The sequence below is a fragment of the Homarus americanus genome, unplaced genomic scaffold (genome assembly GCF_018991925.1).
Source record: "Homarus americanus isolate GMGI-L3 unplaced genomic scaffold, GMGI_Hamer_2.0 scaffold39618, whole genome shotgun sequence".
Classification (NCBI taxonomy): domain Eukaryota; kingdom Metazoa; phylum Arthropoda; class Malacostraca; order Decapoda; family Nephropidae; genus Homarus; species Homarus americanus.
The window spans coordinates 426523-454305 of record NW_024716984.1 but is presented as its reverse complement, the minus strand read 5'-3'; the positions used below and the strand labels follow the sequence as shown (position 1 = coordinate 454305).

The following is a 27783-nucleotide window of genomic DNA, read 5'->3' as shown; positions in this document are numbered from 1 at the left end:
TGATGTTTAAATGTACACTAACCCTGACTGAAGCATATGTGGTGTTAAGACATGGACAATATTACAGTATATTTGTTCTGTTATTGTGATGAAACTCTGTACCTTTTACTGAACCTTGACTGTTATCTATGCTGGAGTCGCTGTACCCAGACTTGTGGTGTCTCCCATCTGTGCCGTTGTTTCTATATTACCTAATAACAAAATTACTTATAGACACTCCACCCTTGCCTCCTATCACTGCATCATGGGTTGGATGTGAGGAAGGTACAGTATTACCCAGCGTGACACTACCAAACATGGGAGGTTTTCTCTGACAAGTGGTGGGAATAATAAATTAAATAAAGATAATCTGCATCCTTGCTTGGAGAACTTTACCTGTCTTATTAGTTAAGTGTGAAAATGAAACCGTAATACAGTACAGGTTTACGACAACTAGTTCGGGCTGCACAGTAGTTGTAACTTTGACACCAACACATGTCAGGAACCTTTTAACAACCCGGTAAAAAGTGACCAGATACACTAATTATGCCTAACAGAAGCTAATGACTTCAATGCTCCCAACTAATTAAGAAGACGAATTAATACACTAAATTCAGGTTCTGAGGGAATTTATCTATGAATGAAAGTAAAAGATTTAATTGATCCTAACATGCTAACAACCCTTACACTTCAAACTTTTAGTAACTTGTTAGCTACACATACCAACTACAGTAACTCTACAAGAACTAATAACTAATCCCAACCTAATGTCCTAATTAATGGAACTAAATATTGAATGTGGTAATTAGTTCACCTCTTGAACCATTCATACAGTTAACAACCCAACACACAGGTCAATATTCACTAGAAAATGGTGAATTATTTGACTCATGACTCAACTAACCCAGGATGGACTGACCATTGCCAAGTTTGTCTAATAACTAGCCTGAAGATCATAACCTCTGGTGACTGTTGTGGCGTACGGGCAACATATGTTAGTTATCTACACTACATACATACACACATACAAGGCTGAGTTATATTAAATAGTTAGCTCATGTTAACTTGTTATTTTTCAGTTAGTTGAGTTTTAATTAATAATATTTCACAATCAAATAGCAAATAATGTTGGCGAGTAAAGCAGAAATTAATTACTGTACACCTCAAAAAGGAAATATTTAACTCTGTACAAATGACTGTTATTTGCAGGAACCAAATTAAGCTTTATATAGAATTGCTAAACTCGCCAGAAATAAACTAAAATATTATGGTAACTGGAAACCATCACCCATGCAGCAGGCAACCGGCAAGACAACATTAATTTATCAACACTAAAACTGAAGGTAAAAACATGCACATAATATGCCTAACTGGTAACTCTCAAACAAATTGCTAATTATGTAGATTTCAAGGCCGAATTTAACATTAAATTATCCTCAATAAACGTTCAATTGACAGCCAATCATTCACATTGTTCTAGTATCATTATGTATACTGTATGGGATTTTAACCCTTTATAAAAAATATTTTATATTATTATTATCATCATTACCGGTATTAATGTCCCTTTTTAATTTTTTTCAGCTGATTCTTTTGTAATGATCTACCGTCACTAACCAATCACATGAAATTTTAGTGACTTGATCAATCAGAAAGTTGGAAAAATCTTTTGACTGTCAACCACTCGGAAAACTGACCAAAACATTTGCTTTGGAAGTCAATCAACTAATCAGTGATTCTTCTGAGTCACAACTGACCAATGATGTGACATAAAGGGTCATCTAAAAGGGGATCTGAAGCAACTCAGGCCAGATAATGTCAGCAAGAAACATCTTTCATAATGTATATGTTAATGATGCACTGTCAGGGAAGGTGCAGTGACGGCCTCGTGACCATAATTCAAGGCATGGATTACCGCATTATCAAAATACTGTATGTACTTAGGGCAAGACACTGATTTCAAAGACGCATTTATCTTAATGAACAATGGCTCGGAAACTTTAATAGTACAGTACATTACAGTATTAACACCATGTTATCTTTACTAATCTGGATGACAATAAATGTACAGGTACAGTATATCAGGTGTCACTCAGGGGGCTCAGGCCCTCAATTGTCTTGGCCATGTTACTATTGTTATTATTGTCAACTCTGTATATCTTTTTTTCTGGCTAAATAAACTGTTTCAATATCAGTGTGGTAAGCTTAAAATGCCGGCCAAAATCCCAGAGTGCACTGTGACCAACGGTGCACAAAATAATAGAAAGGACAATAGAGAGACGACAACAATCTCAACAACTCAATATGCCAGAGTGCACCACCATCACCCACTGTGCACCACCATCACCCCACTGTGTACCACCATCACCCCACTGTGTACCACCATCACCCCACTGTGCACCACCATCACCCACTGTGCACCACCAACACCCCACTGTGCACCACCATCACCCACTGTGCACCACCTCACCCCACTGTGTACCACCAACACCCCACTGTGCACCACCATCACCCACTGTGCACCACCATCACCCCACTGTGCACCACCATCACCCACTGTGTACCACCATCATCCCACTGTGCACCACCATCATCCCACTGTGCACCACCATCACCCACTGCACCACCATCACCCCACTGTGCACCACCATCACCCACTGTACCACCACCATCACCACTGTGCACCACCATCACCCACTGTGCACCACCATCACCCACTGTGCACCACCATCACCCACCTGTGCACCATCATCCCACTGTGTACCCACCATCACCCACTGTGCACCACCATCACCCACTGTGCACCACCATCACCCACTGTGCACCACCAACACCCACTGTGTACCACCATCATCCCACTGTGCACCACCAACACCCCACTGTGCACCACCAACACCCCACTGTGCACTACCAACACCCCACTGTGCACCACCAACACCCCACTGTGCACTACCAACACCCCACTGTGCACTACCAACACCCCACTGTGCACTACCAACACCCCACTGTGCACCACCAACATCCCACTGTGCACCACCATCACCCCACTGTGCACCACCATCACCCCACTGTGCACCACCATCACCCCACTGTGCACTACCAACACCCCACTGTGCACAAACCCATATACGACAACTTAACCCCAAAATGATCACAGGCACACACCCCAAGCCACCATCTGCCAAGGTCCCCCTCCTACTGGTGCCTTGAGAGGACCAAGCTGGGTGGTGGGGAGGGTCTGGGAGGGGGGTGGGGGGCCTCTTACCATGGATCCCTCGTCGTTCTCGCCAGCGCCTGAGGTTGGGTCGTCACTGAAGGAGTTATTGTCGTCCAGTGGGTCCTCCTCTTCCACCTTGACGTCGTGTGAGGGGGTCGAGTTGCCCGAGGTGACGGTGGCTGCCACGCCCCCGACGCTGGACACTAAGTACACCGGGTGTGGCGAGTCTCCGCTGATGTAACCCTCCTGTAACATGGTGTATACTGTGTTAGTTTATAATACTCAGTGTCGCTAAACAATGCTGTATTTACACTCACTCTTGTACTGCTGCAATACACCCTCTGTTACACTGAGTTCTACACTGTTCTATCCTTGCTGTATGAGGATACACTCCTACACTCACACCTAATGTACACTGTATAATCATAATCTACACTGTTGTTATACACCATCATCCTTTACTTCCCTACACCACTGTAAAAGTTTATATACACCTTTAATTACACATTTGACATACACTACTACACTACTACAATAGACACATAAAGCTTTTACTATAATACTTACAAACAACACCGTAAATTAAAACAAAACTAAATACTTTTTCTAGAACAAAACAACATGCAAAAAAAAAACCAAGAAAAGAAAATGATGGAAACTTTGACCAGAGACTCGAGGCGGCAGAACATTAAGTGTGAACAATAAATATTAATATAATATAATGTAACGAAGCAGGAAATAAACGAGCATAAGAACTGTACACACACACACACACACACACACACACACACACACACACACACACACACACACACACACACACACACACACTTAACAGTATAATCTAAAAAAAAGAACACGACAAAGAATGCATTAAAAGGTTGAATAAAAACAAAAATAAATAAATAAAACTAATAAAATGAAAACAAGAGAAAATTACGATAACTAGCAAGCATTAATGGAGGATGATGAGGGGGGATGGAGAGGGGAGGTGGGGGAGTGAGGGGATGGAGAGGGGCGGTGGGGAGGGAGGTATGATGGAGAGGGAGGTGAGGTAAGGTGGGAGAGTGAGGGGACGGAAGGAGGGAAGGTGAGGACGGAGGGGGGAGGCGAGGGGACGGAGGGGGAGGTGAAGGATGGAGGGGAGGTGAGGGGGGAGGTGAGGGAGGGGACGGAGGGGGAGGTGAGGGGACGGGGGTGAGGGGACGGGGGGAGGTGAGGGACGGAGGGGAGGTGGAGGACGGAGGGGAGGTGAAGGGATGGAGGGGGGAGGTGAGGGGACAGAGGGGAGGTGAGGGAGGGACGGAGGGAAGAGGTGAGGAGGGAAGAGGTGAGGGAGGGGACAGAGGGGGAGGTGAGGGGACGGAGGGAGGTGAGGGGAGGACGGAGGGGGAGGTGAGGGACGGAGGGAGGTGAGGGGATGGAGGGAGGTGAGGGACGGAGGGGAGGTGAGGGGACGGAGGGGGAGGTGAGGGATGGAGGGGAGGTGAGGGGACGAGGGAGGAGGTGAGGGGACGAGGGGAGGTGAGGGACGGAGGGAGGTGAAGGGATGGAGGGGGTGAGGGACAGAGGGGGAGGTGAGGGGACGGAGGGGGAGGTGAGGGACGGAGGGGAGGGGAGGATGGAGGGAGTGAGGGAAGAGGTGAGGGACGAGGGGAGGTGAGGGGACGGAGGGGAGGTAGGGACGGAGGGGGGTGAGGGACGGAGGGAGGAGGTGAGGGATGGAGGGGGGTGAGGGGACTTACAATGAACGTGGTTTTGGGAGTCATCTTGGCCGCGGTCAACCTCGATCACGCTCTGCGGCACCTAGAAAGTCCCCACCGTCAGTCCCTCACCACAGTACCCACCATAAGTACCTACTACAGTCAACAACATGAGTACCCACCATAAGTACCACTACAGTCAACAAGAGTACCCACCATAAGTACCCACCACAGTACCCACCATAAGTACCCTACAGTCAACAACATGAGTACCCACCAAAGTACCCACCACAGTACCCACTACAGTACCCACCATAGTACCCACCACAGTACCCACCATAAGTACCCACCACAGTACCCACCATAAGTACCCACCACAGTACCCACCATAAGTACCCACCAAAGGGATATAGATAAAGTTCTTATAATATCCGAGCAGGATAGGACTCGGACAACGGATTCAAGTTGGATAAGTTTAGGGTTTAGAGGAGATAGGAAGAAACTGGTTCAATAGGGTGGTGGACGAGTGGAACAAGCTTAGCAACTTTGTAGTAAGTGCGGGAACTCTGGAAAGTTTCAAAAGGAGGCTAGATAGATTCATGGATTAGAGAGTGGTAGTGACTCTCGACAGGAGCTGCCATGCACAGGCCAACCGGCCTACAGACTCCTTATGTTCTTATGTTCTATGTGGTACCCACTACAGTCAACAAGAGAGTGTACTATAAGTACCTACCACAGTACTCCACCATAAGTACCCACCACAGTACCCACCATAAGTACCCACCATAAGTACCCACCACAGTACCACAGTACCCACCACAGTACCCACAGTCATACAGGTACAGTAGAGGTACAGTCATACAGGTACAGTACAGATAGTCATACAGGTACAGTAGGTACAGTCATACAGGTACAGTAGAGGTACAGTCATACAGGTACAGTAGAGGTACAGTCATACAGGAACAGTAGGTACAATTAAACTAACGACATCAAGATATCCCCGTCTGCTGCCCACAGTTCAGTAGTTGATACACTGCATTAACTGTGTGTGTGTGTGTGTGTGTGTGTGTGTGTGTGTGTAGTTACTTCATGTCCCCTCCCCTCCTCTCCCCATCTCCCCAGAGAAGCACCTGACGGAGGGGCTGGGGTGGGGGAGGTGGTGGGGAGAAACCTCATAATATAAGTGTTGAAGCTTAGTAAACGAGCGATGGGTAGTGAGTGAGAGGGTGTTGCTATGTTACACACACACACACACACACACACACACACACGTTGGAGGGGTGTGTCGAGGGGGAATGTTAGGTGTTGACGGTGGGAGGTAAGGAGGAGAGGTGTGTGTGGGGGTGGAGGGAGGGCGGGCGCGTGTAAGTGGGGTGTTGGGGGGGAGCAGAAGCAGGTGTGTTGAGGACTGTGTGTGGAGTGTGGGGAGGAGGGGGAGGTTAGTGTGGGGAGGGAGGGGAGGTTAGGTGTGGAGGGAGAAGGTAATGGGGATGGTAAGGGTAGTAGGAGGTGAGGGGAATGGGAGGTGAAGAGATTGAGGGGAATGAGGGACCTGCAGCTTCCTTGGCACGCGTCACCAGCCCTCCTCCTCCACCTCGCCCTCACCACGACACCCCCCTCCCCCAGCTGCTGCCTGCACCCATTCGATCAATACACTGACCACGCGGGGCGCCTGACTGACTCTAGCACACCCTAGCTTCAATTTCAGTACACCCGAACTACCTCAGCACACCCGAACTTGCCTTCCTCTAGTACACCCCAGCTTACCTCAGTACACCCCAGCCTACCTCAGTACAACCGAACTACTCCCTAGTACACCCCAGCCTACCTCAGTACACCCGAACCTACCCTAGTACACCCCAGCCTTCCCGGTACACTTCCCAGTACACCCCAGCCAACCCCAGTAAAGACGTTAGCAGGATATTGAAGGACAGTGGCGTCGTGCTGGGTAAAATACCTCCTCCCTTTTAATATTACTTCAAGGTAAAGTCTGGGAGGAGTTTGGTGTGTGGGTGTTGTGTGTATGGTGTTGTGGTGTATGATGGTGTTGTGGTGTATGATGTTGTGGTGTAGTGGTGTTGTGGTGTATGATGGTGTGGTGGTGTATGATGGTGTGGTGTATGATGGTGTGGTGGTATGGTGTTGTGGTGTATGATGGTGTGGTGTATGATGGTGTTGTGGTGTATGGTGGTGTTGTGGTGTATGATGGTGTTGTGGTGTATGGTGTTGTGGTGTATGGTGTTGTGGTGTATGATGGTGTTGTGGTGTATGATGGTGTGGTGTATGATGGTGTGGTGGTGTATGATGGTGTGGTGGTGTATGGTGTTGTGGTGTATGATGGTGTGGTGTATGATGGTGTTGTGGTGTATGATGGTGTTGTGGTGTATGATGGTGTGGTGGTGTATGATGGTGTTGTGGTGTATGATGGTGTTGTGGTGTATGATGGTGTTGTGGTGTATGATGGTGTTGTGGTGTATGATGGTGTTGTGGTGTGTGATGGTGTGGTGGTGTATGATGGTGCTGCTGGTGTATGATGGTGTGGTGGTGTATAGTGGTGTGGTGGTGTATGATGGTGTGGTGGTGTATGATGGTGTGGTGTGGTGTATGATGGTGTTGTGGTGTATGATGGTGTTGTGGTGTATGATGGTGTGGTGTGATGGTGTGTGGTGGTGTATGATGGTGTGGTGGTGTATGATGATGGTGTTGTGGTGTATAATGGTGTTGTGGTGTATGATGGTGTGGTGTATGATGTGTTGTGGTGTGTGTTAATTGTTGTGGTGTATGATGGTGTTGTGGTGTATGATGGTGTGGTGGTGTATGATGGTGTGGTGGTGTATGAGTGTGTTGTGGTGTATGATGGTGTTGGTGTACTGATGGTGCTGGTGGTGTATGATGGTGTTGTGGTGTATGATGGTGTGGTGTATGATGGTGTTGTGGTGTATGATGGTGTTGTGGTGTATGATGGTGCTAGGATGAAAGTATTGTGTTATCGATCACTTCAGTACACCATCACACGGCGTCTCTCACACTGTATTGATTTTCGGGGTAGAAGTGCAAGTGGTTTAAAAGGCCTGGGGGAGGGTAGGGGTGTAAGGGGTAGAGTAGGGGTGTAGGGGGTGTAGAGTAGGGGTGTAAGGTAGGGGTAGGCAGGGTAGGGGTGGAGGGGTAGGCAGGGTAAGGGTGGAGGAGGAGGATAAGGTTAGGAGTGGAGAGGTAGTAGAGAGGTGGTCAGGGGTTGGGGTGAGGGAAGGGTAGAAGTCACGTCTGGAAGTGAGGGAAGGAAGGGAGGCAGGAGCGGGCAGCAGGCGTGGGTGCATGCATGGTGTGGTGGTGGGGGAGGGGGCGTAAGGGGGGAGAGTTGGCACGTTCCAGGCACTGCTGTATTGCTGTGTTGCCGCTGTTACTACTGCTGAGGTGACACTGGTATTATTAATGCTGTTTTTGTTACCGGTACTGCCGTTACTGTCGCCGCCACCAATAACTGCTACTGCTGCTGTTAATGGTGGTGGTGGTGGTGGTGGTGCCCTCGTGGTCTCACATCCCTTCAATCGATATCTGCAGCACCATCTCGCTTCTGTATACCCGGGCACACGTGTACACCTCCCCCCAGCACACCTTCCTGGCCACACACTCTCCCAGCCCACCCACACACTCTCCCAGCTCACACACTCTCCCAGTTCACACACACACTCTCCAGGTCAGCAGGTACATTACTGACGTATTTCAGACCCAACAAAAACATGGAATTTCTTGAAGATTTTTATGTGTTATTTTTTAATCCTCGTTGGAGACATGAGAGATTTTATTACTGTCTCACACACAAGAGATAATAATACTGATGGAGCCCGAGAGATGTGCGAGAGGTTAGGAGAAACATCTGAGAGACAGACAGGTGTACTGAAACGGAGGATTACTATGTTAACACGAGTATAATGGTACTGTTGGACCCTGGAGGTGTTGTAGACCAGGAGGTTAAGGACGCTCCGTGGGTGACAGCCAAAGGGGAACGCAGCCGAGTGGGTTGTTTTCGTGGCGCCCCTGTCTCAGATGACTCGCCCACTCTGCCAGGCCCACTCCGAACCCACCCGATGACACCCACCTCGTTCATCTTGTCAGGCCCACCTCGCCCACTTTTCACCGCACATCACTGCCACACGTGAGCTACCTGACAGTACAATACCAGGTCCTCCTCCACCCTCAGGAACCCACCAGGTCAGGTCCTCCTCCACCCTCAGGAGCCCACCAGGTCAGGTCCTCCTCCACCCTCAGGAACCCACCAGGTCAGGTCCTCCTCCACCCTCAGGAGCCCACCAGGTCAGGTCCTTCTCCACCCTCAGGAGCCCACCAGGTCAGGTCCTCCTCCACCTACATTCTCAGAGGTTCTCACGAGTATTATTCCTCAAAAGTGAAGATAAGAATGTAACTAACTATTTAACTCGAGCTGAAACACAAAAATAATGTCTACTAATAGCCTGAGACTTAAGCCGAGACTCTGCCTTAACTGGATACTTTCACAGCTCCTTTAAGAGATAAAACTAACGTACAGTCACCTACACTTATACCTGGTACAGTGGCTGGTGCGTTTTGTGAGATGTGGCAACTGTGTGTTTGTTTACATCGTATTAAAACTCCCAGAATGACCTTAAAGGAGCCTCACAATAGTAGCCAGACTAAGGAATCTAAATAAACATTCCACACAGTTGCCATATCACACAAAACATGCCAACCACTGTACCAGGTATAAGTGCAGGCGACTGTACGTTTAATATCTGGTACCAAGTGAACGTGTCTAGTCAAAGTAGAGTCTCAGTCAGGTTTCGACGTCATATTGGCCGTGATTCTTGTAGCGTCGTTAAAGAATAAGTTGGAGCCTCTAACTTGACGATGACATGAATGAGAAATAAAACACTTTCTCATGACTATTATCTTCTGTGTACGTTTATGTTAAGAACTTGATTTAAGAACACGATATTTTGATGTAAACAAGACACACACACACACACACACACACACACACACACACACACACACACACACACACACACACACACACGTTATAAATCACTACAGTTATAACCTTCTCTCTCCACGTATGAACTGACTCTTAATTTGCATTTCTGCCATGACGTGTTGGGTGATAACGAGTACAGCACCTGCCTCATTCCCTTCACCTGGTCAGTCCCCTCACCTGGTCAGTCCCCTCACCTGGTCATTCCCCTCACCTGGTCAGTCCCCTCACCTGCCTCACTCACCTCATCTAGATACATTAGCATCATGAAAACTGTGAGTGAGTGAGAGAGGCGGCACAGGAGGGTGACAAGCACGCGTCTTACCAGGGCCTCTGAGATTCCACACAACAGTCTCTTTGGAATAGGTATTTCAGGGTGAGGAAGGGTGAAGGAGGTGTGGGGGGAGGGGTGTGGGTGGTGAAGGGAAGCGTACCACTATGGGGGAGGGGTTGAGGAAAGTAAAGGAGGCATGTTCTCACCCCATCTCTATCCCCTCACCCCATCTCTATCCCCTCACCCCACTCCCCCTCCTGGACCCTGAGGAGGCAGTACAGTGTATGGAGAGGGTGTGAGTGAGCAGGAGGGGAGGGAGGGTGGAGGAGGGGTATTCTGGGCGTCACTAGATGGGGTGTGTTGGGGGGGTAGAGTGAGGGGTGCAAGAGGGGGTAGAAGGGAGGTGAGCTGTACCCCTCGGTGATCAATACTGCCCACGCGTCAGGCCAGCCCGGCCCCAGTGCCACCTACACACACACACACACACACACACACACACACACACACACAAAGCCTCCCCCACGCCACGCGCCGCCATGCCCACTTCTACGACTTCAGCCCAAGAGGCACCCATTAACCCACCACCCTCACAGCCCACCATCCTAACAGTGACCCACCACCCACACACTGACCCACCACCCTCACTGACCCCCCACCCTCACACTGACCCACCACCTCACACTGACTACCACCCCCTCACACACTGACCCCACCACCCTCACACAGACCCACCACCCTAACAGTGACCCACCACCTCACAGTGACCCACCACCCCTCACACTGACCCACCACCCTCACACTGACCCACCACCTCACACTGACCCACCACCCCCCTCACACTGACCCCACCACCCTCCACACCCACCATCTCCCACTGACCCACCACCCTAACAGTGACCCAACACCCTCACACTGACCCACCACCCTCACACTGACCCACCCTCAAAATAGCTCACCAAAAGCTAAGGCCTAACCTAACTTAACCAAAGTACAGTACAGTATTTCAAGACATTATTTCACAGGTTGTTGTTGAAGGTAGTGGGGCGTGGGGTTGGGTGACTCAGTTCTCGGTGAGTCAATGGGAGTCACAGGGAGATGGAGTGTGGATAGTCGGTGAGTCTGAATCACTCTCTTACTCTCACACACACACACACACACACACACACACACACACATCATGATCATGCAAACATTTTAAGACCTCTCAGTTAGGTCAGTCTCGAGTGAATCATAACGTATAAATTTTGTAACATCTGTAATAATTACTTTTATATCAATTAATTTGTCGGCTATATTTGATCCTAAAAAACGTGTGTGTGTGTGTGTGTGTGTGTGTGTGTGTGTGTGTGTGTGTGTGTGTGTGTAAAATAATATAACAATGTATGAATGTATGTATGTATGAATGTACCTTTACCCAATACACAGCATCTTCCTCCCTCCCTACCTCCCACGCTGTATGAGAGATGGTGAGATCAGCTGAAAGTCCCCTCTACCATCTTCCCCTCCCACCCTCACCCCTCACACTACCCCCACCTCACCCCTCACTCTACCCCCCACCTCCACCCCTCACCCACCCCACCTCACCCTCACTCTACCCCCACCTCACCCCCCCCCCCCACTCACTACCCCCACACCTCACCTCACCCTCACTCTACCCCCCTCACTCTTCACACCCCACCTCACCCCTCACCCCCTCCACCTCACCCTACTCTACCCCCCACCTCACCCCTCACTCCTACCCCCACCTCACCCCCCTCTACCCCCCTCACCCACCCCCCATCACTCACCCCACCTCACCCCTCACCTACCCCACACTCTACCCCCCACCTCACCCCTCACTCCCCCCCCAACCACCTCTCCCCTACCCCACCTCACCCCCCACCTTCCACCCCACCCCACCCCCTCTACCCCCCCACACCCCTCACTCACCCCCCCCCACCCCTCCCTCCCCACCTCACCTCACCCCCCTCACCCAATCAATACTGCCCACTCCCTCACACAAGATCGAAATGCTGGCGTCAGAGCTGCCCTTAGTGGTGGTGGAGGAGGAGGAGGAGGAGGAAGAAGATAATGGAGGGAGGAGGAGGAGGAGGAGGAGGAAGAAGATAATGGAAGGAGGAGGAGGAGGAGGAAGAAAGACACGGCACAATCCAACTCAACAAATTCCATAATATTACGTTTTGTGTGAGAGAGAGAGAGAGAGAGAGGTCAGTAATGATCACCAGTTAACGATACACCTGGTGATATTGTCAGGTGAAACTGGACCAGTCCTACAAGACCCCAGTCCTAATAAGCCCCGGTTATTAGGCACCGATGTATTATTATTATTATTTTTATTATACATAATCTCAATAGTTACAGCACAGACAACGACCTGGACTTACAGACGACACAGATATGGCGTCTGGAGAGAGAGAGAGAGAGAGAGAGAGAGAGAGAGAGAGAGAGAGAGAGAGAGAGAGAGAGGAAATAATATAAATTGACTGGTTGACTTCAAGGAGAGTCAGCTGAGTGGCGTCATCAAGCATTACACCCCCCACACCCCCCAAGCACGTCACGGTTGCCACTCGTGTTTTTTTTTTTTATCTGCAGCGTTGCTCTAAACATACAGTAAATCCTCTCTCTCTCTCTCCTTTTTACACACCAGAGAGAATTTCGCTACACACTGCCTTTTGATAATAAAAAAAATTATGAGAAATTACAGATAAGGTGACAATGTCGCGTAAAAATAATATAATAATAATTCGACACCAATATAGTCCTTGTAGAACGCATCTAAAAATCTCTCTTTGCTGGAAGTATATATAAAACTGTCTTAACCACTTGCTCAAGAGGTTTGCTCTACTTTCTCACATTTATACTGACAAATAATTACGTGGCGAGGAATAACATGGCAGGCACCAAGTGTTACAGAAAGCCACCATGCTGGAAACTGACCATAAAACACTAACACGCAGATTTATCAAGACGCACACTTCAAATATTTCCAAACAAACTATCGAAACATTATATAAGGAAGACTAAGAGGTAGAGGAGGAGGAGGCAGGAATAGTGTCGACCGAAATAAAACAAAATACAAACTAGGGCAAGTTGTCATGGTGGCTGAGTAGCATCTTACCACCAACTGCTATCTTAAACATCTCCTTCGCTGCGAGTTCCACATATCTCCCTAACCTCCCGGATCACCTTACACCAATAAATTTACCGCATTTCGTATTATTAACATACTAATGTAGAAGAGAAGGAAAGATTGGCGTGTGTGTGAGCAGAAATGTACGGGTATAGTGTAAGACTGTGGCGTAGTTTTCCATGCACCAATAAGCTCCAGGAAGACGGTGGTGCAACACTTGGTTATTGTGGAGCCTCGAGCGACCACTGCAGGCTCTGGGCACCACTAGTGAGAGCTAAACTACCTCCTGGTGTACACTGTTAGGGGTACACAGTTTACAAATTTCGTGGTATACCCGTACTGTCTGTAACTCATGAAACAATGTAAACTTGTGTGGTTAAGTTTCCTGAATCGTTATCTATCTTTCTGTATATCAATCAGTATGTTTTACCTACTTTATCTTAAGCCGTCGCCATGTATGATTTACCAGCAATGAGTACTGTAGTAGTAGTAGCCTTTATCACCCCCACCTCCACCGCCCTCCACACCCAAGTCTATCACTCTCTCCCTCCCTCTCACTCTCTCTCCCTCTCACTCTCTCACTCTCTCTCTCCCTCCCTCTCACACCACGCCACGCGATAATTACAACTTTAAAGCCAGGAAGGAGCACCTTATAAGTACCGTATACTGTATCCCTCACTGCTGATGATTTGTATATGAAATTGCTTCTAAAAGTAATGTTTTAAAGATATCAAATAAAATATCAAAAGTATTAAGTAAAGTTTTAAATGCATTAAGTAAAGTTTTAAAATATTAAGTAAAGTTTTAATATTAAGTGAAGTTTTAAAGTATTAAGTTAATTATTATATAGTCTCAAAGTATAAAAAGAATGCATTAAAATATTCAGTAAACTATAAATAAAGTTACAAAAGCAGTAAGAAATGTTTTAAAGTATTAAGTCAACTATTATATAAAGTTTCAAAGTATTAAGTCAACTATTATATAAAGTTTCAAAGTATTAAGTCAACTATTATATAAAGTTTCAAAGTATTACGTCAACTATTATATAAAGTTTCAAAGTAATAAATAGTATTCTCCCCCCCCTCCCTCCCACCCCTTAAAATAAGTTACGACCCAATATTCTTAATAACTTTACGGCTGTTGGACGATTATGTCAACACAGTCCCGTCCATCCTCTATTTAACGGACTGTATGGAGTGGAAAGTCCGTTATATTGACGGTCCGTTAGATGTGAAACCTCCAACTAATGAATTATAGAGACGAAAGTCCGTTATATGGAGGTTTCATTGTAATGAGATCAAACTTAAATTTACTAGTTGTCTTAAGTTAACTTTAGCTTTCATTAGCCTTTTCTTGGGTTGATTTAGCTGTTGATAGTGGAGCAACATGGACAACACGTGACTAAATCAAAGCTCAGCTACGATATGGTTATACTCAATAACATCAACCAGGCCTTATCAGATACGAGTTTGTTTAGCTGTTGTAAGTTAAAACAAAGTTATACCAAAGCTAACATTTGGGTTGGTTTAGCTTAATCACATACTGGATACACAAGGCTATATTTTATCAACAAACTTTTAAAGACACCTGACAAGCTATGCTAAAGTTGAGTACAATATTTTTTATCTGTTGTTTAGAGATGTTAAGTAAAGCTACGTTATGTGTAGACAGTGAGATGTGAAGCTAAAAGGTACTCTGTATGCGGGTATCTGTTAGCTGTAGAGTGACAAGTGAAGCAAAAGTTTTAAGCTACATGTAGGTACTTTGAGGTGTGTCCAGTGAGAGGTGGGAGGCAGAGATTGACACACACACTGAAGGCAACAGAGCTCACCTTCTTTCTCTCTTTGGGCGGTGTTGAGGTGTCAGTGGTGGGTGAGGAATTGGTGGTCTCTGGCGTGGGCGGACTGATGTGGGCGTTCTGAGCAACGTGGGCGGCATGGGCGACGTTCTTCATGACGGTGGCGGCGAGGGTGATGGGCGTGAGGAGTCCTGGTACAGGCGTCACCAGGCCTGGGGGCGTGGGCAGGGGCTTCATCTTAGGCAGGATCCTCGGGAGGTCATCCAGGGATTTGAACTTCTTGGCTGGGGGCGTGGGGGACTCTGTGCTGCTGGTGAGTGTGGGCGGCACTATGGTGGGCGTGGTGGTGGCGTTGGTTAGGGGCAGTGGGGGCAACTGCTTCTGTTGGTGCTGCATGGTAGGAGTACAAAACTTTCGTTCCATGGCCTCCAGGATCTTGGAGGACTCCTTGTGTCTCTCCGACGAGTCAGACAGCCCCTTGATCTGGAGACACTCTGCCGTCTTGAGGAAGGAGGAGAGGTCGTGCTGGTGGACGTTGATCTCCCCCCGGTACATGAAGGAGAGCAGCGCCTCCAGGTCCCCGGCACGCACGTCCCTCATGAAGATGATGGGATGTTTACAAGGGTTGCCGAGGAAGAGCGCCTGGAAGTAGGGGCTGCACGCTGACAGGATCACCTTGTGGGCGGCGAAGGTGCGGCCGTCACAGGCGAGGGTGACGTCGGTGAAGGCCTCCTGCTCGTACAGCTGGTCGAACACCGTGACCAAGTTACTCTGGTGGTTGTTCCACTTGAGAAGGAACCGCTCGGCCTCCATCCTGCCGCTGCCAGCTGGCCCGGTAGCTGGTCCTGCAACACAAACATAACAAAATTAACTATTTGGTCCTGTAACACAAACACACCAATATAAATCATCTGGTCCCGCAACACAATATATAGTTATAAATATCACCGACATTTTTTAAGCATTTCCACCACTCTTATAAAGTTAAACATATATATCAACACACATAAGCATCCTAGGTAGTGATGAAGCCACCACACAGCACACCTGCCTTACCTAGCGTACACCAGATCAGGTCCATCCTTCATACAGGAGACAACCTCGCTACCAACACCTTGTTCAGTAAGACCTCAGAGGACCTAACGATTTCCCTGAGTTTGGGGTCTTAAAGACAGACCTCAGACTCTTCTTGGACACTTTAGGGACTGAGAACATGTCCTTAAGTATCCAGAGGTCGACCCTAAAAAGATTCCTGCAGCGAGCCCCCCAAGACAGTGTCAGCCAGCGAGCTCCTTAACTACGTCCGCTGGTACAGTCCTGAGAAACACCACCAGCGACTACCTCCTGCTCCGGCCAGCTCCCTACTGCACCCGCCACTACCCTCCCTCTCCACCACGTAAACTTGGGTGATGGTGGAGACACATGCCCACGGGAAGCCTCCAGGGACCTCACTCACCCCACCACCAGGAAAGTCTTGCCTGATATACACACAACTTAGCTGGAGGCAACAACTCTGTACCCAGATGGTAAGGTGGCCAAACTGTACCCACGTGTCCTCAGCCTCCCAATGTGTCATCAGCCCCCACGTGTCCTCAGGCCCCATGCCCGCGTGTCCTCAGGCCCCGTGTCTACGTGTCCTCAGGCTCCCTGCCCACGGGTCATCAGCCCCCTGCCCACATCTCATCAGCCCCCTGCCCACGTGTGTCCTCAGGCTCCCTGCCCACGGGTCATCAGCCCCCTGCCCACATCTCATCAGCCCCCTGCCCACGTGTCATCAGCTCCTCTGCCCACGTGTCATCAGCCCCCTGCCCACGTGTCATCAGACCCCTGCCCACGTGTCATCAGACCCCCTACAAAGAAAGATACACCAATATTGAAGTGATAACCGCGGTAACATTATGAGATGTTCTTATTACCACCATGCTATTGTACTATTCCAGATGATACTAATGTTACATAATACTTCCTTGAGATAAATGTATAGTATATATCAGGTGCCTCAAAGAGAGTTCAGGTTCTCAACTGGCTCAGCCATGTTAGTATTGTTATTATTAGCCACTCTGTATCTGTGTTTTTCTGGCTAAATAAACTGTTTCAATTAATCAATCAAACTAAAACTTTCATATTTTCCGGGTAGAAAGTTTGTGGAATTGTGTGTGCGGATGCCGTAGAGTTTATTGAGGGGTTAAACGGGAAACTTTTATATACTTAATGAAAGTTTTAATAGCAAACTTTGGCGTAAATATTAAAAAGTTTTGATTTGGACTTTGACTTTAAAGTAGAGTGAACAACTGTCCACAATCTTGTAATATTTTTTATTTGTATACACATTGCCATAAAATATCCCGGTGTGGAACAACTTACCCCCACCCATCCCAGCAGACTACGCTCCCTTCCTTTAAATCATCTCTTAAAAAATATCTATTGTCTAAGTATTAATATTTCTTGTAACACCTACTATATTTACAGTACCTGTTTTTATTGTACCATCAAAACCGTTTTATCGGAAATTATCATGTAAATAGATAAGTAATTACCATTGCAATAAACATAATTGCTAACTACAGTAGACATAATCCTGACAGCTCTGTCCTCTTGTTCAACCTTATTACTGTACACCCCAGGTTGTACTGCTCCCCCATTATACTTAGGTTCTTCAATTCCACTGTAATTTATGTATATGCCTATAATATAAAAAAAAATAAACTAAAAAAATATATATTAATAAATAAATAAAATAAATATTGAAGTGATAACCGTGGTCATATTATGAGATGTTCTTATTGCCACCATGCTATTGTACTATTCCAGATGATACTAAATGTTACATAATACTTCCTTGAGATAAATGTATAGTATATATCAGGGGCCTAAAAGAGAGCTCAGGTTCTCAACTGGCTCAGCCATGTTAGTATTGTTATTATTATCCACTCTGTATCTGGGTTTTTCTGGCTAAATAAACTGTTTCAATTCAATTCAACGACACCTATCATAACACCCCTCACATGACAGCCATCATAACACCCCTCACATGACACCTATCATAACACCCCTCACATGACAGCCATCATAACACCCCTCACATGACACCTATCATAACACCCCCACATGACACCCACACATAACACCCCTACATGACACCCCCACATGACACCCCTACATAACACCCCCACATAACACCCCTACATAACATCCCCACATAAGACTCCTACATAAGACCCCCACATAACTCCCTCATAACATCCCCACATAAGACTCCTACATAAGACCCCCACATAACTCCCTCATAACATCCTTGACCACCGGAGGGTCAAGACCTATCAGGCACTCTGCGCAGCTGTCTCCCTTGGCAAATGTTCGGCCCCGTTCCCCAAGTCCTCTCCCCGACCCATCCTCACCACCGGGATATCAACATAATCAAAGGTGACAATTTCGCTTCGGAAAGAAGTGGGACCAGTGTTGAACAGTGATGAACAGTGTTTAAGCCAGTGAATTTAGCACTAGACAGTACCAGTGAGAGCTGTGACCCACCAGTGAGATAAGCACCCCTGGGAACCATCCTCTGACCAGACGGTGTTAATCCGTCCACCCTGGGAACAACAGTGGGTCGGCTTTACACCTGACTACGAGATAACACAACACCACCGAGCAGAGAGAGTGAGGCAATGTGAAACCACCCCACCACCCGGTGTCTCCATGACCACGTGAGGTCCTTCATATCAACACCCGAGGACGAGTCACGTGAACACCACACCACGCGGTGTCTCCATGACCACGTGAGGTCCTTCATATCAACACCCGAGGACGAGTTACTATACCACGTGAACACCACACCACACGGTGTCTCCATGACCACGTGAGTCCTTCATATCAACACCCGAGGACGAGTCACTACACCACGTGAACACTACACCACGCGGTGTCTCCATGACCACGTGAGGTCCTTCATATCAACACCCGAGGACGAGTCACTACACCACGTGAACACTACACCACACGGTGTCTCCATGACCACGTGAGGTCCTTCATATCAACACCCGAGGACGAGTCACTATACCACGTGAACACTACACCACACGGTGTCTCCATGACCACGTGAGGTCCTTCATATCAACACCCGAGGACGAGTCACTATACCACGTGAACACTACACCACACGGTGTCTCCATGACCACGTGAGGTCCTTCATATCAACACCCGAGGACGAGTTACTACACCACGTGAACACCAGTGTGAGGTAACAGTGTGAGGTAACAGTGTGAGTGTCTGAGGTAACACCTACCTGTACCCAGACACTACACCCACCTGTACCCGGGCACTACACCCACCTGTACCCAGACACTACACCCACCTGTACCCGGGCACTACACTCACCTGTACCCGGGCACTACACTCACCTGTACCCGGGCACTACACCACCTGTACCCGGCACTACACCCACCTGTACCCGGGCACCACCCACTCACCAGACACTACACCCACCTGTACCCGGGCACTACACCCACCTGTACCCGGGCACTACACCCACCTGTACCCGGGCACTACACCCACCTGTACCCGGGCACTATACCCATCTTTGTGTACGTGGTGTCCATAGGGTGTACTTGCGGTAGTGTGTACAGAGTGTCGTGTGTATGTACATTATGGGTATCCGGTTTTAACTACAAAGTCACAAAATACGTCATGTGCGTGTTATTTGTGCACATGTTGACAAAATACGTACATGGCATCCTACTTCCTGTACATGTCGACTCCTGTACGTCAGTTGTGTGTACGTGTTTTATGTGCACATCATTGATTTCATAATACGTACACGTCAGTAGTGTGCACATAAAGGATCCCAAGATACCGTGAACGTTAGGTGTGTGCACATTATACACTTCCGTTTTTCGTGTACGTAAATATGTGCACATACAACCAAGCCTTCTGTATATACAGTTTAGCCGCACATGTACACGTGACCGTAGCGAGCTGCCGGTGTTGACCGTGGAGCCACGTACGTTGTGGCCGGTGCCTGTTGTGACCGGTGCCTGTTGTGGCCGGTGCCTGTTGTGGCCGGTTTCTGTTGGGCTGCTGGTGCCTGTTGGCTGGTGCCTGTTGTGACCGGTGCCTGTTGTGGCCGGTCTGTTGTGGCCGGTCCTGTTGTGCCTGTTCTTGCCAGGCTGGTCTCTGCCAGGCCGGTGCCTGTTGTGGCCGGTGCCTGTTGTGGCGGCCTGGTCCCTGCTGGGCTGGTGCCTGCTGGTGCCTGTTGTGGCCGGTTCCTGTTGTGGCCGGTGCCTGTTGTGGCCGGTTCCGTTGTGGCCGGGCCTGTTGTGGCTGTGCCTGCTGGCTGGTCCCTGTTGTGGCCGGTGCCTGTTGGCTGGTCCCTGTTGTGGTCCCTGCAGGCCGGTGCCTGTTGTGCTTGGTGCCCGTTGGCCGGTTCCCTGTTGTGGCCGGTGCCTGTTGTGGCCGGTGCCTGTTGTGCCGGTGCCTGCTTGGGTGCCTGTGCCGGTGCCTGTTGTGGCCGGTGCCTGTTGTTGTGCCCGGCTGGTTCCTGCCAGCCGGTGCCTGTTGTGGTCTCTGTTCCCGTCCTGGCGGCCGGTGCCTGTTGTGGCCGGTGCCTGTTGTGGCCGGTTCCTGTTGTGGCCGGTGCCTGTTGTGGTGCCTGTTGTGGCCGGTTCCTGTTGTGGCCGGTCCTGCTGTGGCCGGTGCCTGTTGATGGTCCTGTTGGGCTGGTTCCTTGCCGGCGAGTGCCTGTTGTGGCCGGTGCCTGTTGTGCCGGTGCCTGTTGTGGCCTGTGCCTGTTGTGGCCGGTTCCTTTGTGGCTGGTGCCTGTTGTGGGCCAGTCTTGCTGGGCCGGTTCCTGTTGTGGCTGGTGCCCTGTTGTGCGCTCATGTGCCGTGCCTGTTGTGGCCGGTTCCTGTTGTGGCCGGTGCCTGTTGTGGCCGGTTCCTGTTGTGGTCCCTTGTGGCCGGTGCCTGTTGTGGCCGGTGCCTGTTGTGGCGGTTCCTGTTGTGGCCGGTGCTCTGGCTGGTGCCTGTTGTGGCCGGTCCTGTTGTGGCCGGTGCCTGTTGCACCTCTCACACCGGCTTATCTTACCCCCTGTGGTCCTGTACCAATAGCTTTACCCGGTACTGTACTGTGCTGTACTGTAATTGTACTGTACTGTACTGTACTGTACTGTACTGTATCAGTTGTGCTACATACATTATCTGTCTCTCACAGGTGGTGTGGTTACATCAAGTGTAGCTTAGTTTAGGTTCAGTCTCCGGGCTCGGCTATCATTGACGCTTTGAACACTGAAGCTTCGCTGAGCCACGGTTGAGGCTTCACGGTTGAGGCTTCACGGTTGCTTGGCTGTGGAAGGCCATGGGAAGAAGGTGAGGTCGTGGTACAACTTCCAACATTGTCAGGTGATCATGACTGCGGCACCTGAGTTAAACATAACCTGGTGATGGTGACGTAACAAGCCATGATGACGTAACAAGCCATGGTGACGTAACAAGCCATGATGACGTAACAAGCCATGGTGACGTAACAAGCCATGGCGATCCCAGAGATTTAAATACCACTTTCCCACTGCCCGAGGCTGGTGACTGATGGCTGACTGACAGGTGTCTGACTGATGACTGACTGATGACTGACTGGTGACTGAATTGATGACTGACAGGTTAGAGCAATGAGCCGTCACAATTACGTTCAGTCAACACATGTATTATAGTGAGTTTTTTCCCAGCTGACAAGAGATACCCGCCCTCCTCAAGAGTTACAGCTGATTGTCTGTTCCAAATTGTCCTGCAGTAATGATGTTTAGCTAAATTATATAGATACATACATTCATTATTTCAAACATAAGCTCGTAGGAAGTTTATCAGAAGTATTATACAGGAATTAACTGTGGTAACAAATGCTTATATGAGCGATAGGGGTTGGGTGTAAATGGGACTGACCAGTGGTGCTCGCTGCAGTGTCCCCCGTGTTCATAGCGTCACTACACTCTTAACTAACCACAGACACCACTAATATATTTCATACAATGGCAATAACTTTCTCATCATCTTGCTCAACACACACACAGATACACACACATGTAGACACACTTAAAACACACACACACACACAGACACACTTAAAACACACAAACACACATACACCCACACACATTCACACAAACACACACACATACACACAGGCAGACACACTTATAACACACACACACATGCAGACACACACATACACACAAACACACACACACACACATGCAGACACACTTAAAACACACAAACACACACACACACACACACACACACACACACGTTACAGGCATGGACTACGGAGAACAAGGTCACCATCAACCACACCAAAACCGTAGTCATGCACATCAATACCGCCACCACTCCAGTGCAAGCTCCAGCAGTCACAGTGGGTGCCCATCCTCTCCAGTTGGTGCAGTCTGCCAAACTCCTGGGTGTTACCATAGACCACCAACTGGACTGGAAGGCCCATGTAAACAACACAATCAAGGCAGCCTCGTACCGACTCTACATGCTAAGACGACTCAGGTCACTTGGGACACCCACGCCAGAGCTGAGGACCATCTACAACGCCTTTATTCTCTCCAAATTAACGTATGCGTCACCAGCCTGGTCGTCTTCTCTCAACTCTACTCAACAACGTCGGCTAGAGAAGGTACAGAAGAGGGCCTGCAGAATCATGCTCGGAGCAGACTACTCCTGCTACAAAAACGCTCTCTCCACCCTGGAAATGCCATCCCTCAGTGATCTCCACCACCAAGCACTAGCAAGGTTTGGCAGTGGACTACTGCACCATCCTCGTCATAGCCACCAACTGCCACATGCAGTCCCCGCCCACCTCACGCAGTCCGCCACTACAACAAAATTCAGCCACTAAAGCCCGCACTGATAAATAGACAACACCATCCATCTATTGTTAAAATAATAAAAACCTGATTTACTATGTACTGTACAGCCCTGTAAATGTATTGAACGTATATTATTATGTCTAAATCACATGTAAGTTTGTATATTTTCAGCCAGCAGCTGCAACTCTATCAATAAACCATTTATTATTATTATTATTATTATTATTATTATTATTATTATTATTATTATTATTACACCCACACACACCAAACACACACACACTTATAAAACACAAACACCCACCCACACTGAAGGGTCAAGACGTACCTGGTCAACTGTTAGTGGCCCATATAACCAGAATATCAACAAGTTCTCGCCAGGAGTTACAAGTTCATTTAGGAAAGGAATGGATTCAGTGTTGAACAGAGGTGAACAGTGGTGAACAGTCCTTAAGTCAGTGAAAAACAACTCGGCAGTAACAGCTGAGTCGTACCCAAGTTAACCTTCACACAGTGAGGTCCCAGGTACCCAGTGATAACTGCCCGTGAGACCCAACAACAACCAGCAGGATGTGTTAATCCGTCTACGATAGGAAGGCCTGGGACCACACCTCACTCATATAACACCATCTGTGAGGGAATTACTACACCACGTGAGGCCCCTCATAACACCATCTGTGAGGGTTACCACACCACGTCAGGTCCCTCATAACACCATCTGTGAGGGAGTTACTACACCACGTGGTACTATAACACCATCTGTGAGGGAATTACTACACCACGTGAGGCCCCTCATAACACCATCTGTGAGGGAATTACTACACCACGTGAGGTCCCTCATACTCTCTTACTAAATATTCTTCCTATATATATATAAATATTCTGGTTAAATTCGTACCATTACACCATCTGTGAGGGAATTACTACACCACGTCAGGTCCCTCATAACACCATCTGCGAGGGAATTACTACACCACGCCAGGTCCTCATCACCACGTCTGTGAGATATTACTGCAGTTCCTCTACCATCTGGGAGGGAGTTACTACACTACGTGTTTGCTGTTCAACACCTACATTAATCTGTATGTTCACTGGATGTTCCTTTACCTTTCTCTAATGAAGGCTTTTGTTAAACCACCAATTTATGTAATAAGTCATTTATGTCCAATGTATATTTTCAGCCTTCGGGCTGCAGAACTTTTTCAATAAACCGTTTATTATTATTATTATTATTATTATCATTACACACACAACTAACCATAACACTGTTCGATACATACTGACCTACCCTGAGCCATCCAAAACTGGCCTAATTGACCTGACTGACTGTGTTCTCAGGTAAGAGCAGGTGATGTTTATCTTACCGAAATCACCTGAAGATTAACCACCAGCTTAAGATTATTAACCTAACACTAACTCAACCTAACCTAACACTAACCTAACACTAACCTAACCTAACACTAACCTAACACTAACCTAACCTAACACTAACCTAACACTAACCTAACCAACACTCAACCTAACAACCTAACCTAACACTAACCTAACACTAACACTAACATCTAACAAATCACACATATACACAAGTCTCAGAGAGAGAGAGAGAGAGGAGAGGAGAGAGAGAGAGAGAGAGATTTCACCACACACACACAATGTCCTTCAACTATGTGACTCCATCAGCAATGACAACATTAATCCTCGCCACACAAGTCCCTCCTCCAACAACAGTCCTCCTCCAACACCAGTCCCTCCTCCAACACCAGCCTCTCCAACACAAGTCCCTCCTCCAACACCAGTCCCTCCTCCAACAACATTCCTCCTCCAACACCAGTCCCTCCCTCCAACAACAGTCCCTCCTCCAACACCAGCCTCCAACACCAGTCCCTCCTCCAACACCAGTCCCTCCTCCAACACCAGTCCCTCCTCCACACCCTCCTCCCACCAGTCCCTCCTCCAACAACAGTCCCTCCTCCAACACCAGTCCCTCCAACAACAGTCCTCCTCCAACACCAGTCCTCCTCCAACACCAGTCCCTCCTCCAACACCAGTCCTCTCCTCCACCCAGTCCCTCCTCCAACACAAGTCCTTCCAAACACCAGTCCTCCTCCAACAACAGTCCCTCCAACACCAGTCCCTCCTCCAACAACAGTCCTCCTCCAACACCAGTCTCCTCCAACACAAGTCTCAACACCAGTCCTCCAAACAAGTCCCTCCCAACAACAGTCCCTCCTCTCCCACCAGTCCTCCAACACCAGTCCTCCCTCCAACACAAGTCCCTCCTCCAACACCAGTCCTCCTTCCTCCAACAAGTCCCTCCTCCAACACCAGTCCCTCCTCCAACAACGTCCCTCCACCACCAGTCCTTCCTCCAACAACAGTCCCTCCTCCAACAATGGCCCTCCTCCAACACCAGTCCCTCCTCCAACCAGTCCTCCACACCAGTCCTCCTCCAACACCAGTCCCTCCTCCAACACCAGTCCCTCCAACACAAGTCCTCCTCCAACACCAGTCCTCCTCCAACAACAGTCCTCCCTCCAACACCAGTCCCTCCTCCAACACCAGTCCCTCCTCCAACACCAGTCCTCCTCCCAGTCTCCTCCAACACCAGTCAGTCCATCACGTCCGACGTTAACAAAGGTTTTAAATTAGAAGTCCAACTGCTCAGTCATCCGCCTCCTCACCCCACCACTACAGTGAAACTACAGTGCCACGGTCTACAATCAGTGCCAAGATCTAAAACTACTACAGTGCCACGGCACCTCATGCCACGATCTAAAACTGTCACACAGTGCCACGGTCACAACTACAGTGCCACGATCTAAAACAGTGCCACGGTCTACAACTACAGTGCCACGATTCAAAAACAGCATTGGTTCATAACAGTGATCTAAAAATATGCCACGGTTCAAAACTACAGTGCCCGGTTCACAACTTACAGTGCCACGATCTACAACTACAGTGCCACGTGTCTACAACTACAGTGCCACGATCTAAAACAGTGCCACGATCTAAAACAGTGCCACCGTAAATTAAGTGCACAGTCTACAACTACAGCCGCCACATAAGAAAGTGTTAAGGAGAATTATGTTAAAGTAGATTCTTAGTGTAAAGTTAATATGTTAGTTTAGTGATCTACCTTAAAGTTAATAGTTGGGTACATTTTAATATGATCAGTTAAGAGGAATGTTAACTTGTGAAACAGTAGACAAATCACAGTGACGGAAGTAGCATGTAAGTGAAGGATATATTTTATACTGCACAACAACAACAACAACAACAACAACAACAACAACAACAACAACAATAACAGCAGTACTGGTGTAGATACCTTTTCCTGTGTTGTTTTAATAATTGTCTGATGATTCATGTACCTGTGGTAAATACATGTTTACACACACACACACACACACACACACACACACACACACACCATAACTATAAAAGCACTTTAACATATCATTAGGATAATATTCCTCTCTCTCTCTGCCATGCACACACAGATAATAATTATGGACAGCAGTCCGTCATGCACAAGGAGTGCTGGTGCATGTTGCCCACACACACACACACACACACACACACACACACCACACACACACACACCCACCACCACACCCACAAACGGTACCTTCACAAGAGCGTGGCCATCCAACAGCGCGTGCCAGGGCCATGTAACTGTCGGCCCGCCACTTGTTAGTCCGCGGCCAGTAATCACACTATAATCTGAAGGAAAATTCGTTCAGGGGCAGATTGATGGACTAAAAGTGAAAAAAATAAAATGTTTGATTGGTGGTCCACACAACACAAGCTTATCGCATACAAGGTACAAGTTGTCTTAGCCAGTATAGCGAGGGGTTGTGTGTGTGTGTGTGTTAGGAACTTTCCCTCATCAAACATAAGAGGAGACAAATTCTCGACACCAATCATTATTTACTAAGCTATTTCCACGTTATATTTTGATGTATTTATTTTTTTATTTTTATCCGACCTAACCCATGAAATATTTTAGTTTAATATTAAAATAACAAATAATAAAAATCCTTATGAAAAATATGTCTGAAAAGTGATTGAAAATGACCATAGAGGAAAGAAGGGGTGTTGGCTATTGCTGGTCGACGTGTGTTACTTCTTTATCATTGTCTGTGAGTATACCTGTCCGGTCTATGTATACCTGTGTTGAGAGTGTACACGCTATAGTCTGAACTAATTGTAAACCTATAACGATTTTAATGAATAAAGAAATATCTATCAATTGTATGTTAGATACCAGAGAGAGAGAGAGAGAGAGAGAGAGAGAGAGAGAGAGAGAGAGAGAGAGACTGCACCTCGCCACAATGTAAATTTACACTTATATAAGTTCAACCTGGCCTGTAGAGGCGGTGGGTGGCGTCACTGTAACCCAGGAAACCATGTCTCACCACACACCTGTCTGTCACCCACACACCTGTCTGTCACCACACACTGTCTGTCACCACATACCTGTCTGTCACCACACACCTGTCTGTCACCACACACCCGTCTGTCACCACATACCTGTCCACCACACACCTGTCTGTCACCACACCTGTCTGTCACCATACCTGTCTGTCACCACATACCTGTCTGTCACCACACACCTGTCTGTCACCACACACCTGTCTGTCACCACATACCTGTCTGTACCACACACCTGTCTGTCACCACACACCTGTCTGTCACACACCTGTCTGTCACCACACACCTGTCTGTCACCACACACCTGTCTGTCACCACACACCGTCTGTCACCACACACCTGTCTGTCACTACCACCTGTCTGTCACCACACACCTGTC

General features: G+C 48.1%; 2 protein-coding genes across 2 annotated transcripts in view; both read right to left on the bottom strand.

Moving 5' to 3' along the window:
- The window catches only part of LOC121858769, a 30014-nt gene extending 13532 nt beyond the window's left edge, over window positions 1-16482 (bottom strand). Inside the window, exons 1-3 of the mRNA XM_042355396.1 lie at window positions 16166-16482; window positions 15143-15954; window positions 3245-3442 (exon numbers count right to left, since the gene is read on the bottom strand). Coding sequence (XP_042211330.1) covers window positions 3245-3442; window positions 15143-15954; window positions 16166-16190 — 1035 coding nt within the window. The 5' untranslated portion in view covers window positions 16191-16482. The remainder of the gene's footprint in view (window positions 1-3244; window positions 3443-15142; window positions 15955-16165) is intronic.
- Window positions 16483-20048: 3566 nt separating this feature from the next.
- LOC121858768 (mucin-5AC-like) lies at window positions 20049-21634 on the bottom strand. Its single transcript, XM_042355395.1, has 2 exons — window positions 21537-21634; window positions 20049-21156 (listed from the first exon to the last, which is right to left on the bottom strand). The coding sequence occupies exons 1-2, from the start codon at window positions 21632-21634 to the stop codon at window positions 20049-20051; spliced, it is 1206 nt and encodes a 401-aa protein (XP_042211329.1).
- Window positions 21635-27783: the final 6149 nt, after the last annotated feature.